This window comes from Nuphar pumila, chromosome 8, assembly GCF_984573655.1.
Source record: "Nuphar pumila chromosome 8, dmNupPumi1.hap1.1, whole genome shotgun sequence".
NCBI lineage: Eukaryota > Viridiplantae > Streptophyta > Magnoliopsida > Nymphaeales > Nymphaeaceae > Nuphar > Nuphar pumila.
In genome coordinates, this window is record NC_143256.1 from 1,545,372 (window position 1) to 1,564,806 (window position 19,435).

General features: G+C 41.1%; 1 protein-coding gene across 3 annotated transcripts in view; it reads left to right on the forward strand.

Annotated features, from left to right (window-relative positions):
* The window catches only part of BGAL17 (beta-galactosidase 17), a 241,616-nt gene that overhangs the window by 88,637 nt on the left and 133,544 nt on the right, over positions 1-19,435 (forward strand). For all 3 annotated transcript variants that reach the window (XM_090015937.1, XM_090015938.1, XM_090015939.1), the window contains exons 7-11: positions 32-102; positions 652-742; positions 816-933; positions 1,019-1,114; positions 1,233-1,281. In XM_090015937.1, the coding sequence (XP_089872063.1) occupies positions 32-102; positions 652-742; positions 816-933; positions 1,019-1,114; positions 1,233-1,281 (425 nt within the window). The remainder of the gene's footprint in view (positions 1-31; positions 103-651; positions 743-815; positions 934-1,018; positions 1,115-1,232; positions 1,282-19,435) is intronic.

Sequence of the window (19,435 nt, forward strand, 5' to 3'; positions counted from 1 at the left end):
TGATGTGCATTTGTTCTGGTGGTTTCTGCAGGTATACAACCGATGGAGGATCTAAAGAAACTCTTGACAAAGGAACTATCAAGGGAGTTGATGTTTTTTCTGGTAAAGTTATCCAAACAGATCTTAAGTTTTGGGACTTTCCTTTGCAAGATTAAAAAAATTCACTATGATTGTATTCAATATTTCAATGTTTATTAGAGGTGCATTATCTTGCCTGTAAGCATAAACTGTTTCTTGCTCATTTTTTATTTTTATTTTTTCTAGTGGGTGAGCAAGGGGGTTATAAGTGACATCACAGCATATATTGAGGGTCTCTTATGAATATATCTCAGATGCAGTTCCAAAGAATACAAAGAGAAAAAGGAAAACATTTATTATTTTTTACCAAAACACCATCCATAGGATGCTATTTTTTATGCTTATTTTAATTGCATTCTCAATCTAGCCTTTTATCTCTAACAGGACTGCATTTGATTATGTACTTGTGAATCAGGTCTACCTTGTAACTTGGCCTAAGAAATAAATCACTACACAAGAACATCTTATCTACAATCTTCTTATGATAACATTTTGATAAATTATCTTCAGTTCTACATCCCAGATATTTAGCTGTATCGCTGGCACATATTCTTCTCTTTGTTTGTTTTGCAGCGGTAGACTTTTCTACTGGTGAGGATCCCTGGCCAATATTTGAGTTGCAGAAAAAATATAATGCACCTGGAAGGTCACCGGCCCTTTCTTCGTGAGTATGCTATATACAGTTAGGTTTTCCGCCATATCAAGTTATTCTTACGATTTGTACTTTTTCTTTTCAGGGAATTTTACACTGGTTGGCTTACACATTGGGGAGAAAAGATTGCTACAACTGATGCTCATTGGACAGCCAATGCACTAGAGAACATACTGTCTAGAAATGCATCTGTTGTTCTTTATGTCTGTGGCCAACCAAACCCTTTGTAGTGCTAGGGGTGATCAGTGTTTCTGATCTAATTCTAATTCTAATTCAATACACTTACAGATGACTCATGGTGGAACAAATTTTGGATTCTATAGTGGTGCAAACACTGGCCAGAATGCTTCTGACTACAAACCAGATCTTACTTCCTATGATTATGTGAGATAATTCCTCAAAACAACCTAATGGAACTCAAATTGTGTTCACCAGTTAATTACCTTTTGCTTCTGAATCAGAAACTTTCTTATTCTAAATTGTATAAATTCTCTTCTTCCAGGATGCTCCTGTAAAAGAATCTGGAGATGTGGATAATCCAAAGTATGAAGGTATAAATGTGCCAAGTTTACAGGATATACTTGTTAAAATATATGTACTCATATATATATATATATATATATATATATATATAATACCTTCATACCCGACTAAGGGTATTTCTGTAATTCTGCCCAATAGGGGCATTTTAGTCTTTTTTATGCTTTTCTTTTTTTTCTTTTTCTTTTTCCCTTTATTATTTTTATTTTTCTGTTTTTATTTATTTTGTACATGCATTAAATGCATGTTGCATTGGGGGGCCCAACGACTCCTTGTTGGCCCCTCCAATGCCCACTCCTCCATTTCTTCTCCCACTCTCTCTCTCTCTCTTGTCTATAAATAAAGGGGTAGACCCCTTTGCATTGTAAGGCTTCTTGAAGCCCATTTCTTGCTTTTATAACATTTTTATGTTTGCAAGCTATTTTTGGCTTTTGTATATGTCCATTGTGGACTTGATCTTCACATTCTATGTGTGAATGTCCATTATAGGACATTGTGTTTATTTTTTGCGTATTTCATTACATGGTATCATAGCAAGGTTTATGCTCTTGATTCTTGCTATAGCTAGTTGATTAATTATAGTCTATGTCACATGGGTGCGGGTGCGGGTGCGGGTGCGGGTGCGACACGGGTGCGGCGCAATTTTAAAATTTTGGACACGGGGACTCGGCCATATATATATATATATATATTTAAAAAAAAAATTATATATATATCCAGTGTGTGCATATGTCTATATAAATTTTGGACTCGGCTCGTGACTCTTCCAAGTTGTCTAAGATCCTGAACTAACTGAGTTAAAACTTAAAATAGTAGTATAACTGGGTTAGAACCAAACTAGGCTGAGTTTATCATTGACTCAGCCGAGTCTTAGCTACCATGGGAATAAAACATCATCAAGGTATTAATTAAAAGCATTAACTAAAGCATGTTCTGGTAAATCATTAAATATCTTTTGCTAAAATTCATAACATTAATTAAAAGCATTAAAAGCTTTTAATTTTTCAAAGCTAGATTTGAAAAAGAGAGAGAGAGATCTCGGTGGATGAGAAAGTGTTGCTACTCGTGGATGAGAATTTATTAGCTTTTATAAGAGAGAGAACTTGGTGGATGAAAAGTGTTGGTACTCGTGGATGAGAATTTATTAGCTTTTAAGATTGAGAGAGAGAATTAAATGATAATATTTAAGAATATTTTTTTTTTCTGGGCCTAATGTTTAAGACTCATGCTATATATATTTTTAAAAAATATATAAAAAGTTCTTTTTTTTTTTGTTTTTTGTACTAAAAATGGACATTTTTGGACTCGGTCAACATTGACCGAGTCCAAAATTAAGACGGACTCGGCCTGGACTCGTTGACCGAGTCCGACTCGGCGTTGACCGAGTCCATGCCGTGTCCGAGGCCGCACCCGTGTCCACACCCGTGTCGGGGCGTGTCGACTCGGGTGCGGCACCTCCCTAGCCGAGTCCGTGTGACATAGGTTATAGTTTGCATATTGTTTGTCTCTTTCTTGGTTTGTCATCCTTTCTTGAGTTATTATGGAAGAAGAACAAAAGATTGATTTCTCCTGCAAACTTAATGGTACGAACTACATGATGTGGGTCGCCACCATGGAGAACAATCTCAAGGGTAAAAAGCTTTGGGGATATGTTATGGGCACTATTCCGGAACCACAACTCCAACTCACAAAGATATGGACGATGATCAAGAAAAAACACTTGAATGAAATGCTCACATGAAGGCCATTGAAGATCACCAATCTAAAGTTGAAGATTGGGAAAGCAAAATTTTGAAGGGCAAACAAAGCATGGTTCTTTATGAAAGGTATGTATACTCAAAAGGACTTTTCTAGACAATTCTTTCTTCAGGAGAAAATTTGTACCATTAAGCAAGGGGAAATGGGTGTAAGAGACTACTTTAGCACCCTTGGATCCTTATGGGATGGGCTATCTCTACTAGAACCAAAATGAGTTTCTAGTGAAGATATTGAACTACAGAGAGAACAAATGAAAAAAGAACACTTTTTTCAATTTTTACATGGGCTTAGGCCCGAATATGAACAAGTTAGATCTTCTCTACTTCATAGATCTAAGCCTCTTCCGTTGGAAGATGCCATAGTCGAGATATGCTAAGAAGAAACTCGTCCTGGCATGATTAAAGGAGGAGATGAAGTTTTGGCCGACAATCATATAAAAACTTACAAGCCTCCACACTTAGGAAGGCAAAATAACTATAATGGCAACTATAGAAAAGTCATTTGCCATCATTGCCAAGAACCGGGTCACATAAAACCAAATTGTCCTAAGCTAAATGAAGCCCCCAAAGGCAAGGTTGCTTCCGTTGAAGAAACTACTCAAAAGAAGGAGGAGCACATCAAAGGGAAGGATTCCTTCTCTCTTGGTCAACTATCGGAGGCACTTCAAATTCTACTCAAATCTCTATCAACTTCGGGTGCCGCCATCGCTTCCTCTTCTCCTCCAGGTATGTCCTCATGGATCCTTGATTCTAGAGCATCCTTTCATATGACACCTCTTGAGGATGGGCTATCGGACTTATGTAGTAACTCAAAAACCTCTTACGCTTCAACCGCGGATGGTACATCTTTACAAGTCAAAAGTTTTGGAACGTTAAGTTTTTCCAAAGATTTCTTTGTGACAAATGTGAGGGTGGTACCTCAACTTAATTTAAACCTTCTCTCTGTTTCTCAATTATGTGATTATGAATGTGAAATCTCATTCTCAACTAAAGGTTGCTCTATACATGATCTCCTGTCCGGGAAGCAGATTGGGCAAGGCCATAAGAGGGGAGATCTCTATCACATGAGCCACTTGAGAATTTACCAACTCTTTTTGTAACTATGTCCAAGATAAAAATATTGAAAATTGGCACCAAAGACTTGGACATCCAAGTTTCTCAAAAATGTACTCCTTTCCCTTTCGGAAAATTTTTTGTAATGTGGAACATTTTGTTTGCAAGAGTTGCATTTTTGGAAAAATGAAATCTACTCCTTTTCCAAATTGAACCTTTGTGTCCAAGAGGTTATTTGAGTTAGTTCATTCGGACGTATGAGGCCCTTCTCTGGTCATATCGAAAGGAGGATACTCTTATTATGTTACTTTCATTGATGACTACACTAGATATGTATGAATTTATTTTCTCAACCTAAAATCCGATGTCTTTACCTTTTTTAAGAAATTCCATATGATAGTGAAAAATCAATTTTTAAGTAATATCTCTACTCTTAGATCCGATTTGGGTGGAGAGTACCTATCAAATGAATTTCAAAATTATTTAGAATCAAATGGAATTTGTCATAAAAAATTTTGTCCTAGAACTCCTAAAAAAATGGTCTAGCCGAAAGAAAGCATAGACACATTTTGGAAACCACTAGGACACTTCTTATTTCTAAAGAATTTCCAAAAAGCTATTTGGCAGAAGCCGCTTTAACATCAACTTGATAAATAGAATGATATCTTTATCCTTACAAAATACATCTTCATATGAAAAACCATTTGAAAGAACACTCGATTTTAATAGATTAAGAATTTTTGGGTGCAAATGCTTTGTTCTATCAGATAAAAGAAATATATTATCTCCTAAAGCTATTGAATGTGTTTTCTTAGGATATGGAGAAAATAAACAAGATTTTAGATGCTTCAACATCAAAAGTAACAAACTATATGTTTCTAAAGATGTAACCTTCCTAGAAAATGAAAATGGTTTTGAGAAAACAAAAGATACTGATGAAAGTGAATATGCTTTCTTGTTTGATCTTCTTCCTCAAGAAGATGTGACTCCTCAAGAAGAGGTAATTTCTAATGATTTGTTGAATGACCAAGAGGATATTCCTCTTAACAATGTTGAAAATGAAGGTGATGTCATTGAAAGTAGACCAATTCAAACCTATGTTAGGCGTGGTCAACAAGTTCCCTTAAGTGCCTTAGAAAAATACTCTCAAGGTTCCAACATAGAAGAAACCTCTTTAAGAAGATCCGGTTGAATCTCTAATCCTCCTAATAGGTTTGTTTCCTATGAGCCTCTAACACCAAAATATAGGACGTGTTTAATTGCGTTACACTCTTTTCATGAACCGTCTCATAATAATGAAACAAAAAATATTCCCCAGTGGGTTGAAGCCATGAACTTAGAACTTAGTGCCCTTGAAAAGGCAAAAACTTGGGAAATAACTTCATTACCCACGAAAAAGAAATCTATTGGATATAGATGGGTCTTCAAAATCAAAACTAAAAGTGATGGGTCATTAAAATACTATAAAACCCGGTTGGTAGCTAAAGGATATGCTCAAGAATACGACATTGACTATGAAGAAACTTTCGCTCCACTAGCTAGAATGACTAGTGTTAGGACTATTGTGGTTGCTTCAGTTAAAAAATTGTCTATTTATTAATTAGATGTTAAGAATGCATTTCTAAATAGTGAATTAAATGAAGAGGTCTACATGGATCCTCCACTAGGAGTATGTATTGGTAAAGATAAAATTCTCAAACTTAACAAAGCATTATATGGATTGAAACAAGCTCCAAAGACTTGGCATGATAGATTTAGCAATATAATGACAAGTTTAAATTTCCGTTCATGTTACACTGACACTGCTTTATTTGTGAAAAGTGCAGGGTCGTCAGTAGTTATTCTACTGCTTTATGTTGATGATATGATCATCACTGGAAGTGATGAGCAAGGAATTAATGATATTAAAAAAGTTTTAAAAGAAAAATTTGACATGTCTGATCTTGGTTTCTTAAGATATTTTTTAGGTATTGAAGTAGCCTACTCTCCACGAGGCTACATTATCTCTCAGATGAAACTTGCTGCTGACATTTGTTCTAAGTCTGGCATTTCAGATGACAAGAAAATAAAACCCCCTGAAGTTATCAATGCAAAGTTGAGGTTGGAAGATGAAATTCTTCTCGAAGATCCCACTCCCTACCGCCAACTCGTTGGGTCTCTGACATACTTATCCATCACTCGACCAGACATAGCTCATGCAGTTCACTCAGTCAGTCAATTTCAACATGCACCTACAACCGTGCATATGAGCACAGTCTTAAGAATCATCAGATACATTAAAAATACTATGACTAAAGGAGCTTTTCTTCTCTCTTCTTCATCACTTAATTTAATTGCTTATACTGATGCTGATTAGGGAGGAAATCCCAATGATAGAGTCTCAACTACTGGTTTCTGTGTATTCTTAGGTGACTCTGTGATTTCCTGGAGATGTAAGAAGCAACACAAAGTATCGTTGTCCTCAACAGAAGCGAAATATCGTGCAATGACTACTACAACCATGGAGCTTGTGTGGCTTAGAAGTCTCCTCAGTGATATGATTATAATCATCTCTACACCTTCGAAGATATGTTGTGACAATAAAAGTGCCATTTACATCGCAAGCAACCACACCTTCTACGAACATACTAAACATATTGAGATGGACTGCCACTATGTTCGTGATGAATATCTAAGAGGGACTATAGATTTGCCGTACGTTACATCTGAGTACCAGTTGGCGAACTTCTTCACCAAGGCTCTTATTGCTCCTCGTTTTATGTTCCTTCTTAACAAGCTTTCGATCATGTCCCCGTAAAGCTTGAGGGAGGATACTCATATATATATATATCTATATATATAATACCATCATACTCGACTAAGGGTATTTCTATAATTCTGCCCAATAGGGGCATTTTAGTCTTTTTTATGCTTTTCTTCTTTTTGCCTTTATTATTTTTATTTATTTTGTACATGCATTAAATGTATGTTGCATTGGGGGTCCCAACCAAGAGTCGTTGGACCCCCAATGGTCACAAATGTGACCGTTGGTGTAACGCCCCAAAATTTCAAACTTTCAAACCTTTCAGAAAAAAACAGACAAGAGACTAAAAAGAAATCTCTTCATCTCAGAGATGGTTTACGAAATCAGCAGAAGACTATACTTTTGTTAATTTCAGAAAGGCAAGCTGACAACTTTGGGCGCATTAGCTAAAAGAACAAAAACACACACCCCATGTTACTTGCAAATACTTGGAAAAGAACCACTTTCATTTAAGAAGTTCTCCAAGTAATACAAAAATTGGATATCCCAAGGAAAATCCGTTACAAAAACCCCAAACAACAGGACGCGAGCTAAGAGCAGGAATAAAGACGTCTTGGAGCCATCTTGTCATCGCTTGTGGTGTACCTAATCATCACCTGTACCCATAGAATGAGTTAGTTTCACGAAAAACTAGTAGGTGCACAAGAGAGACTACAAGAAACCGAATTATGTAACTTCAATTCAGTAGGTTACGCAGTTTAAAGCAGATATGTAGTTAAACAGGTAGCAATGCACGCAGATAACTAGTGCAACCGCGTAAGTAGTGCAATCGAACAAGTAGTGCAAGCAAACAAGTAGTGCAAGCGAATAAGTAGTGCAAGCGAGTCAGTAGTGCAAGCGATTCGGTAGTGCAAGCGAATCAGTAGTGCAAGCGATTCGGTAGTGCAAGCGAATCAGTAGTGCAAGCGATGCAGTAGTGCAAGCGAATCAGTAGTGCAAGCGAATCAGTAGTGCAAAGTGAACAAACTTTATGTTCTGATATTACTGGCCTGCGGGTACGCGCAGGCAAAACGTAGAAACAACTGAGACTAGTTCGGGCGTCTGTTATTCTATGTATTTTCAATAACCCGAATAGCTAGTTGAGTCCGCTCCAAAGGGGACGGCTTTAGCCAAGAGAGGATTCCCTAGAGGCTAGAAAGCAGTGCCACAGATGCATCCAACTTCTGCAGAAGTGTTGAGCTAACTATTGTAGCCCATTTCCCCTAACTCCAATGACTGTGGAAGCCGGATCATTGCCCGTAAGGTGGTTGTTAACAACCTGTCCATTGGAGTTTTTGTACCGCTCTGTCCTCTCCCTTGACAGAACAACCAGAAGCGAATGGGTGCGTTAGGGGTTGCTTAACTAACGACCCATCCTATGCTGTGGTCTTCAAACCACTCGAGCATCTTGCCTGTGAAGGCGAATGTGAGGCCATTTATGTGATTACAGCATTGTACCTTTAGCACTGTTCGAGGTCGCACAACCGTCTCATCCGATCATCGCAGTACTAGACGTGTCGTGCACGACTACAAGTATTCTAGGACGAATGGGGTATAACTCCTCAATAGAAGCCTCAACAGGAGTGTTTCACAAAGATGTAAAGTTTATCTACTTTACTTTATCTTTTGAAACATCAGTATCTTGTGCCAACATTATGCATGTGATTATCTCGAATCACATCCGCTATCGGGGTATCTACATGTCTCGCATGACTCGATACCGGCCTCAATAGACGGGATACGGGTTTCTCAACAGAACACCCACTAAGAAGTTCGCTCGCTCCCGACTAAACTCTTGTCGCTAGAGGGAGAGTGGTAAATGGTCATTGCATCCTCCACGAGGATGCCTTTAAGGCATACACAAAGAGCAAGAACCTGCGCGTCATCTGCAATATCAAGGCAATACCAACACATATGCAAAAGCAAGAGCCTAGGCGCAGAACGCGACAGTATGGTAAAGGCAGTAAGCAGAAGTGCAACGCTAAATCTCGTCGCGACGCGTGACGACAAGTAAAAACTGATAGAAGGTAAAGAGCAAGGATTGCGAAACCGCATCCTTGAGTGAAGTGCGTACTCGTATATAAATATATATATTTGTATATATATATATATATATATTCATTAAATGGCCGTTTTTAGTTTAATTGAATTTAATTCAATTATCCAAGTCTCCCATGCAATCTTCCCCTACCTTGGAGGGTTACGAGCTTGCTGACGTCTGCGGACGTACACGATTGACGGCTCGGGTCGCGGGGTGCGAGTGAGATCCGTCGTAGTTGCAAATATGCGATATTAACATGCACACCCAGACAAAAGCAAAAGCAAGGCAAAGACTCGACTTCTCCAATACATAGGGCTAGGGCCAACAATCCCAAATGACTCGAAAAAAGGATGGGGCAGGGCCAAATGAGCCTTGCCGCCTAAAGAGGGGTGTAGTCAATGCGAGCAGATGACTCACGTTTACAAGGAATTCCTCGCTGGAGATCAACAATTGTAATGATCTGTCCCCATTACGATGTAGCTTCCAAAGATTCCCAGGCCTGTCGACCAAGGGTATAGGCTCGTGCATAAAGGGGCAGGGGGCATCAGCCCCTGCTGGCAAACAAAAAGGCAGGGGCCGATGGCCCCTGCTGGCACACAGAAAGGCAGGGGCCGATGGCCCTGCTGGCAAAAAGAAAGGAAGGGGCTTATGGCCCCTGCTGACAAAAAAAAGGCAGGGGCCTATGGCCCTTACTGGCAAAAAAAGGAAGGCAGGGGCCGATGGCCCCTGCTGGCAAACGAAAGGCAGGGGCCATAGGCCCCTGCTAACAAGAAGAAAGGCAGGGGCCATAGGCCCCTGCTGGCAAATGAAAGGCAGGGGCCATAAGCCCCTGTTGGCAAAAGAAAGGCAGGGGCCATAGGCCCCTGCTGGCAAACGAAAGGCAGGGCCATAGGCCCCTGCTGGCAAACGAAAGGTAGGGGCCATAGGCCCCTGCTGACAAACAAAAGGCAGGGCCATAGGCCCCTGCTGACAAAAGAAAGGCAGGGGCCATAGGCCCCTGCTGGCAAACGAAAGGTAGGGGCCATAGGCCCCTGCTGGCAAACGAAAGGCAGGGGCCATAGGTCCCTGCTGGCAAAAGAAAGGCAGGGGCCATAGGCCCCTGCCGGCAAAAAGAAAGACAAGGTCCGATGGCCCCTGCTGGCGCTCAGCAACTAAAAGGCGAAGGGAGGAGGGGCTCGACCCCTCCCCCTGCCGTAGCAGAGAGCAGGGAAGAGGGCTCGACCCCTTCCTTGCCGTACGGAAGCAGGGAAGAGGTGCTCGGCCCCTCCTCTGCCGTACGGAAGTAGGGAGGAGGCTCCGCCCCTCCCTTGCCGTACGAAAGCAGGGAGGAGGCTCAACCCTCCCCTCCCTGTGTAACGGAGAAGTGAGGGGGGAAGGAATGAGAGAGAGAGAGAGACAGAAAGAGGAGAAGAGGAAGAACGTACCTAGGGAGGCTCCGAAGAGAAGCCCGCCGGAGTACGCATGTCGGCGATGGTCGCTGGTCACCTGCATCGGCGATAATAGACGAGCGAGAGGGAGAGAGTCGGGAAGATACTAGAGGGTGAGAGGCGATGAGGGGGTTTCGTAAACCCCCCCCTCCCCCTGTCTCGCTGTCTTAAAAGGCAGGCGAGAGGCGGTGGTCTGGGTCGGGTCCGGATCCGTCCCGAACCAAAACAAATTTTTTTTTTCGTTACATCCTACCCTCCTTAAAATAATTTCGTCCGCGAAATTTCTATTGTATAACTTGGTCAAAATACAAGTCAGGGTATTTATCCCTGACATCAGACTCAGGCTCCCATGTACATTCATTAATTCCATGGTGTTGCCAACGTACTTTTACAAGAGAAATCGTTTTCGATCTCAGCACTTGGTCTCGACGATCAACGATTGCCACGGGTCTTTCCTCGAACGTCAAGTCTCTTTGGATATCCACATCATCATAATGAATGATGTGTGATGGGTCGTGAACGTATCTTCTCAGCATAGATACGTGAAAGACGTTGTGGATCTGAGCGTACTGAGGAGGCAGCGCAATGCGGTAAGCCGCCTCGCCGATCCGATCCAGGATCTCAAAAGGTCCGACGAATTGCGGACTCAGCTTTCCCTTCTTCCCAAACCGAAAAACACTCTTTGTAGGAGATACCTTAACAAAAACCATATCTCTCGATGAGAACACTAGCTCTCTACGTCGACGATCGGCATAACACTTATGCCAACTTTGCGCGGTACGCAGACGTTCCCTGATCATCTGCACTTGCTGAGTATAGTGCTGTAGCACTATAGGTGCATCTAGCATCCGTTCACCAACCTCATCCCAGTACACAGGTGATCGACAAGGCTTCCCGTACAAGGCTTCGTACGGGGCCATGCCGATACTCGCTTGATAACTACTATTGTACGCGAATTCTGCCAACCCGGTATGAGAGTCCCATTCTCCCTTCTAGTCTAACATGCACGCTCGCAGCATGTCCTCCAAAGTCTGAATCGTGTGTTCAGATTGTCCATCGGTCTGAGGGTGGAAGGCAGTGCTGAATTTTAGCTTTGTGCCCAAAGCCAACTGCAGCTGCCCCCAAAACCTGGAGGTGAACCTCGGGTCACGATCGGAGATGATTGACACCGTGCAATCTCACGATCTCCTTGACATAAAGGTCTGCCAAGCTGTCCAATGACTGACTGAGCCGTATAGGGAGGAAATGAGCCGATTTAGTGAGTCGATCCACGATCACCCAAATCGCATCGTGTTTCCTCCGCGTCCTCGGCAAACCAACGATGAAGTCCATCGTGATGTCCTCCCACTTCCATTGTGGAATCTCCATCTGCTGCATCACTCCGCCTGGTCGCTGGTGCTCAATCTTAACCTGTTGGCAAGTCAAGCACTTCGAAACGTACTCGGCTACGTCTCGCTTCATTCCATTCCACCAACATCTGCGCTGCAAATCTTTGAACATCTTGGTGCCGCCCGGGTGAATCGTGTACTTGGACTTATGGGCCTCAGCGAGAATCTCATCTCTCAAAATAGGATCTTCTGGCACCGAGAGACGATCCTTACGCCATACACCTCCTTCCTCACTCAGTCGGAAGGGGGCATCGGCCTGCTGCGCTAGAGTCTTCAGCTTTTCGTACTGCGTATCGGTCTTCTGACTGACAAAGATCTTTGACAATAACTCAGGCTTAGCTACCATGCTTGAAAGACTGATCGAAACTGGAGTGACCGCAAACGGTTCCCACGATATCAGATCCTCGATCAGCTTCCACCCCGCAAATAACAAATTAACGAAAACGCTGGGAGACTTGCGGCTCAGAGCGTCGGCCACAACGTTCGCTTTTCCTGGGTGGTAGGACAAGGTAAAGTCGTAATCCTTGAGGAATTCCAGCCAACATCGCTGCCTCATATTCAGCTCCTTCTGCGAGAACAAAATTTTTAGTCTCTTATGATCTGTAAAAGCCTCGAACCGCTCCCCATACAAATAGTGCCGCCATATCTTCAATGCGAAGACCACCGCTGCCAACTCCAAATCATGAGTCAGATAATTTTTCTCATGTATTTTAAGTTGCCGCGATGTATAGGCGATCACTCTATCGTTCTGCATTAAGACGCAACCCAAACCTGTCCCAGAAGCGCCGGTGTAAATCACGAAGCCGCCTTGACCCGAAGGTAAGGCCAAAATAGGAGCAGTCGTAAGACGTTCCTTCAACATCTGAAAACTGCTCTCGCACATGTCATCCCACACGAATTTAGCTTCTTTCTTCAGGAGCTGCGTCAAGGGTAGAGAGATCTTAGAAAAGTCCTGGATAAATCTTCGGTAATACCCAGCTAATCCAAGAAAACTTCGAATGTCACGAACATTCCTCGGCTGCTGCCAACTGAGTATAGCCTCGACTTTCGCTGGATCCACGGACACACCTTCCTTGGAGATGACATGTCCCAAAAACATGATCTCCTTGAGCCAAAACTCGCACTTAGAGTACTTAGCGAACAACCGCTCCTTTCGCAAGGTTTCGAGAATAACTCTCAAGTGCTCACGATGTTGCTCCCAGCTATCAGAATACACCAAGATGTCGTCGATGAACACGATCACGAAGGTGTCCAAGAAGAGTTTGAACACCCTATTCATGAGATCCATGAACGCTGCAGGAGCATTAGTGAGTCTAAAGGGCATGACCGTAAATTCGTAATGCCCATACCTGGTCCGGAAGGCCGTCTTGGAGATATCATCTCCCTTAATTCTGAGTTGATGGTACCCAGATCTAAGGTCGATCTTTAAGAAGATCTTGGCCCTCTGCAACTGATCGAACATATCCTCGATGCGTGGCAACGAGTACTTATTCTTTATTATCGCCTGGTTAAGCATTCGATAATCGATGCACAACCGCAAAGATCCGTCCTTCTTTTTCACGAACAAGACGGGAGCTCCCAGGGCGAGACACTGGGGCGAATGAATTCCTGATCCATCAACTCCTGCAACTGTTTCTTGAGCTCTCTGAGCTCGGCTGACACCATACGATATGGAGCCTTAGAAATTGGTGTAGTACCCGGCAGCAACTCGATGCTGAACTGCACCTCGCGAGGTGGAGGAAGGCCTGACAATTCCTCCGGGAAGACGAGGACGAGGAAGCTGGGGCACAAGAAGTTCTTGCTACAGGGGTTACTTATGCACGAGGACGAGGAAGCTATGATATCAAGGGAAAAGGAGCACAAGGGAGAAGTGGTCATGGAGGTCGTGGATTATTGCCTACACCCAACTCATATACCAACCCACAAAGACAGAGGCCAATTCCTACTTGCTTTCTGTGTAATAAAAAGGGGCATATCAAAGCTAACTGCTGGTTCAATTCCCTAAATAAAGGAAAATCAACACAAACTGAAGCAAAAAGAGGCACAGACAATACAAGGACCAACGGAGAAGTAAAAGAATTGTTGTTGTCAGCCTTAGCAGAATTGAATCTGAAACAAAATGAGCAAGGTACTTGGTATGTGGACTTTGGCGCAGCGACTCACGTTACTGGTGATGCAGGTAAGCTCCTAAAACTTGTTCCTTACATTGGTAGTAGTATAGTTACTGGAGATGGATCACACCACTCTGTCTCGCATATTGGAAACTCCATCATACCCTTTCCCGAATCTTCCATCAATCTTTCAAATGTTCTTTATGCTCCTAATATCAAGAAAAACATTGTTTCAGTTTCTAAACTTGTTGATGATATCAAAGCCTCAGTTGAATTTACTCCCTCTTCTGTTCTTGTTAAGGATCTCTACACGAAGGAGACGTTCGCTAGAGGAAAACGGCAAGGCAATATGTATGTTTTTCAAGAAGATCCTTCAGCACATATTCGCTCTGCCGACCCCAACTTAAAGCTCCAATCATCGTTGTCTTCTGAAAATCCTACCTGCGTTTTTAGTGTCTCTGAAATCAATAAGCCAAACCTTTGGCATGGTCGTCTAGGTCATTACAGTAGTAGTTTCATTGAAAAGCTTGTTTCAAATAACCTCATTCCCAAGTCAAGTTTAGGAATAAATGTCAATGACAACAAATGTTCTAGTTGTCTCTTATGTAAGAGTCATGTTTTACCATTTCATTCTACTAATAAAAGAGCTTCAAGACCTTTTGAGACTATCTGTTTTGATGTTTGGGGGCCTGCTCCAGTTGCTTCTATGTCTGGAACTAGATATTATCTTTTATTTGTTGACAGTTATTCTCGCTATTCCTGGATATTTTTCATGAAACATAAATCTGAGACTTTCAAGTTATGTAACTTCCATTCCTTTGTCAAAAACCAAATTTCTGAAAACATCCTAAGTTTCCAATGTGACGGAGGAGGTGAATTCTCTTCCATTGACTTTACTAACTTTCTTCAAAGTAATGGGATAAGGAAAAAGGTGTCTTGCCCACACACACCTTAGCAGAATGGGATTACTGAAAGGAAGCATCACCATATTGTTGAGAGTGCGATGAGCATGATGCATGACAGAAATCTTCCAATCACTTTATGGACAGAGGCTTTTCATTTTATAGTTCATGTGATAAATCGATTGCCCATGACTATTTTGGAAAACAAGTCTCCTTGTCTCTTTTTGGTATACACCCCAACTACTACGATTTGCATGTGTTTGGATGTTTATGCTATGTTCATGTTGACAGTTTAAGGAGACATAAGTTTCAGGACAAGGCTTTGAACTGCAGGTTTGTCGGTTATGCTGATGACTATAAAGGGTACAGGTGCTTTGATCTGGTGAGCAAGCGCATCAAAATATCAAGAAATGTCATCTTCGATGAATTGAATTTTGATTGTCGATGTACTAGTTCTTCAGAATCAAAACATAAAGTTGAGGCTTATTATCCTTGGTTGAATTATGAACTTCTCTCAGGAGCTAGTGATGCTTGCTCAAATTGCACTCAAAAGGATAAGAAACCTGTGTCTACTAATGGAATGATTGATCATGAAAATACAGACTCAACTTTGAATCCAGGAAGGTATAAAGGCCTTGTCTACACTCGATGAGAAAGGGAGTCACCCACCATAGTTGATTCAGACATGGACACATCCTCAACATCCAACATTGTTGATACTAGAAGATCCACACGTTCTCGCCATCCAATTGAAAGGTGGGTCATTTATGAAAATTTCTCATTAGATTTTCAACTCTTTCTAACAACCTTGAATAAAGAAGATGAACCCACAACATTCTCTCAAGCATCAAATTCCAGAAGATGGATTGAAGCAATGAATGAGGAGATGGAAGCTCTACATGAATGTGGTACGTGGGATGTCGTATCAAGACCACCTGACAGAAACGTTGTTGGTTCGAAATGGGTGTACAAAATAAAGTATAAACCAGATGGGACTATAGAGCGATACAAGGCGAGACTTGTAGCCAAAGGTTTTACACAGGAGCAAGGACAGGATTATGATGAAACTTTTAGTCCAGTGGTGAGGATGGGGACAATCCGAGTCATACTTTCTTTAGCTGTTGAACATCAATGGACCATTAGCCAACTTGACGTGAAGAATGTTTTTCTTCATGGAGATTTGAGAGAAGAAGTTTACATGGAACAACCCACTGGTTACGCAGAAGGTAATCCTACAAAATATGTCTGCAGACTAAAAAGGGCGATATATGGATTGAAGCAGGCATCTCGATCTTGGTTTGACAACTTTTCTCTTGAAATACAAAAATATGGTTTTAAGAAATCTCTTCTTGACCACTCCTTATTTATATTTAAGAACCAAGACACAATTACTCTGTTGTTGATATATGTGGATGATATCATCATCACTGGCAGTTCCAATGAGCACATTGAAGAAGTCAAACATCTCTTGAATCAGAGGTTCAAAATAAAGGACCTTGGCAAACTACGGTACTTTCTTGGAGTTGAAGTCGACAGTTCCTCTGAAAAAATGACTCTCACTCAACATAAGTATACCATTGATGTTCTCAATAAAGCGGGTATGAAAGACTGCAAGCCCTTGAGCACCCCTAGCGTTCTTCATCAAAGGCTTAGCTCTCAAGACAGAGATCCATTTGATAATCCCACACAGTACCGTAGCATAGTGGGTATGTTACAATACCTCACTTTTACTCGCCCTGATATAGTCTACTCGGCGAATCAAGTTTCTCAGTTTATGCATGCCCCATGTGAAGGGCATATGGAAGCCGTTAAACGGATACTACGATATCTGAAGGGAATGGTTGGAGATGGTCTCATATATAAGCGAAAGACAAATGGGCAAAGTGCACATGAGATCACTATTTATTCTGATGCGGACTGGGCTGGATATCCAGATGAACGCAGATCAATATCCGACTATTGTGTATTTGTTGGGATGAATTTGGTTTCTTGGAGTAGTAAGAAACAAAAGGCTGTTGCCAGATCCAGTACAGAGGCTGAATACAGGTCAATGGCAGCTGCCACTGCTGAGGCTACTTGGGTTAGACATCTACTGACAGAAGTCGGAGAATTGATATCTCGATCACTTCTTTTGTGTGACAACCAGAGTGCCATTAGTATGTCTTTTAATTCAATCCATCACAGTCGTGCCAAACATATTGAAATAGACTAGCATTTTGTGAGACAAAAGGTAGAAGAGAAAGAGATTGAGCCTGAATTTGTTCGAACTACAGATCAAGTGGCAGATATATTTACAAAAGGATTGACAAAAGGCAGATTTTGGACATTAAAAGGCAAGTTGTTCATGATTCAAGATCATGCACAACTTGAGGGAGGGTGAAAAGAAGTGTTTTCTCTGGTTACGGGTCATGGATCTGAAGATCCAGACCCGTGACATCTACTTCTTCATTAATGACATTATGTAATACTGATTATTGTAATTAGGGTATTTTAGTACCCTAATTAATTTTGTAATCACATGTTAATATAAAGGAATACACAACAGCCGATCCTATGACTGATGGGCATCGGTTTCTCCCAACTTCTCTCTCCCTTTCTCTATCTCTCTCTGTTTTTCAGCTCTCAAGCGTGGAAGGACCTGGAGATTCAAAATCTAACAAGTACGCCTTCACTAGTCTGTCCCACAATTCTTTTATTGTGCATTCGTCTGGAATTCCCACCAATACTTTTTGAGAGATACTGGAGATAATAAAAGCAACTGCAGCTGGATCACGCTTCATCCAAATCTCATATTGGGGATTTGAAATTTGTTGTATGAAATCAGCCTCATTTCCATTCTTAGTTTCTTGCATGATAAATTCTGGAGGGGCTGAGATTGATCCAGTGAGATGTCCAAAGACATCTTGACTTTTAATAAAAGAAAGAATTTGTCTTTTCCAGATCAGGAAATTTGAATTGGTAAGTTTTTCAGAAATGAGTTGACCGAGAAAATTAGATGAGAGATGACTGAGAAGAAGAGTCCATGGCTATTTTTTTTTGGCGTGTGCAATCAGTACAATAGAATGAAAGTTTCTGCAGATCACGATGCAATAAGTAAGTCTCGTTTTTCCTTTTTTTTTTTGTGTGTGTGTGTGGGGGGGAACTCAAGTACTTAACTTGAATGAGAAATAACAGATCTGGTGTACAAATCTAATCTGATTTCAAAGTTTTATACTTAAGATTGCACAGAGCAGTAACAAATATAAAGAAGCAGCAGGCTAAAATCGAGGATTAAGGAAGAAAGGTAGATGAAGAAAGGCAGATCTAAAAAGAAATTTAGACTACAAATCTGATTCTAGCGAGTTATCGGATCTGATGCACAGATCTGGGAAAACAAAACCCGAACCAACAAACAAACCCGATATGCAAGAATAACGTGAAAGGAATCAAACAAAGAAATGACGTGAAACTGATTTGGTGCAAAAACAAATCAGTTTCAGGAAATAGGGTTGTCGTGAAATTGATTTGACGCAAACCCATAAAAGTTTCAGTAAACAAAAGTATTGTGAAACTAGTTTAGCACAAAACCAACTCAGTTATAGGGAGATGATGATTACGTTAAATCAAATCCAACTCAGTTTCAGAAATAGAGATGCAGTACACAAAAATCTAGAGAATGAAAGATAGAAATCGTGATGCTCAGTTTCAGATCTGAATAACAGAATCGTAATCTATTGAAAATTGGAGAAGAATAGAATGAAGAGTAAATATTAAAGACACAGAACAGTGAATGGATAGAAGAGAGATAAGGAGGAGAGTGAGATCTCTTAGGGTCGTACCTGCTGGAAAAACCTTTAGCCCTCGGATAAGATTTTCTCTGATACCATGTGAGAATAATCCAGAATCGATGAACAAGAAGCCGTAGAGAAGAAAGGGAATGGGGCTACAACTAATCACGTTATTCCATAATGGAAAAATCATGATCTCTTCAATACTTATAATGTAAAACCTAATACATGGCTATGTAATGCAAATAGCCCTAATAAGTTACAATATTTACAAGTTTGTCCAATATCAGTTGGACATGTTACACAAGGGGAGTTTGGATCCGGGTCCGAATCCAAACCTTAAGTACAAACACAAGTGCACTCTGTCTAATATTAAGTCCGTCTTGACTTCAAAATTTGAGATGTCAGATTTGAGATTTCTGACATACTTTCTTGGAATTGAAGTTGCTTATTCTCCACGTGGTTATTTTTTATCTCAATCTAAACTTGCTTTTGAGATTACTGACAGGTCAGGATTTTTTTATGGCAAAATCTACGAAACTCTTGAAATAGTGGGCTCAAAAATGAATATTGATGACAAGGTTCTTCTAACTGAACCTACTACTTACATGCAATTGGTAGGCTCATTGATGTACCTTAGCATCACTCGGCCTGATTTGTCACATGCAATTCACATAGCCAGTCAGTTCCAACATGCTCCCACAAGCGTTCATATGAGTTGTTCTTCGCATCATCAGATATCTAAAGGGAACAATAAATAAGGGAGTATTTTTATCCTCTTTTTCTGAATTAAAGTTAATCGCTTATACTGACTCAGATTGGGGAGGTGACCCTAATGACCGTTAATCTACCATTGGTTTTTGTGTCTTTCTAGGTGAGTCATTGATTTCTTGGCGATGTAAAAAGCAACAGAAGGTCTCCTTGTCTTCCACAGAAG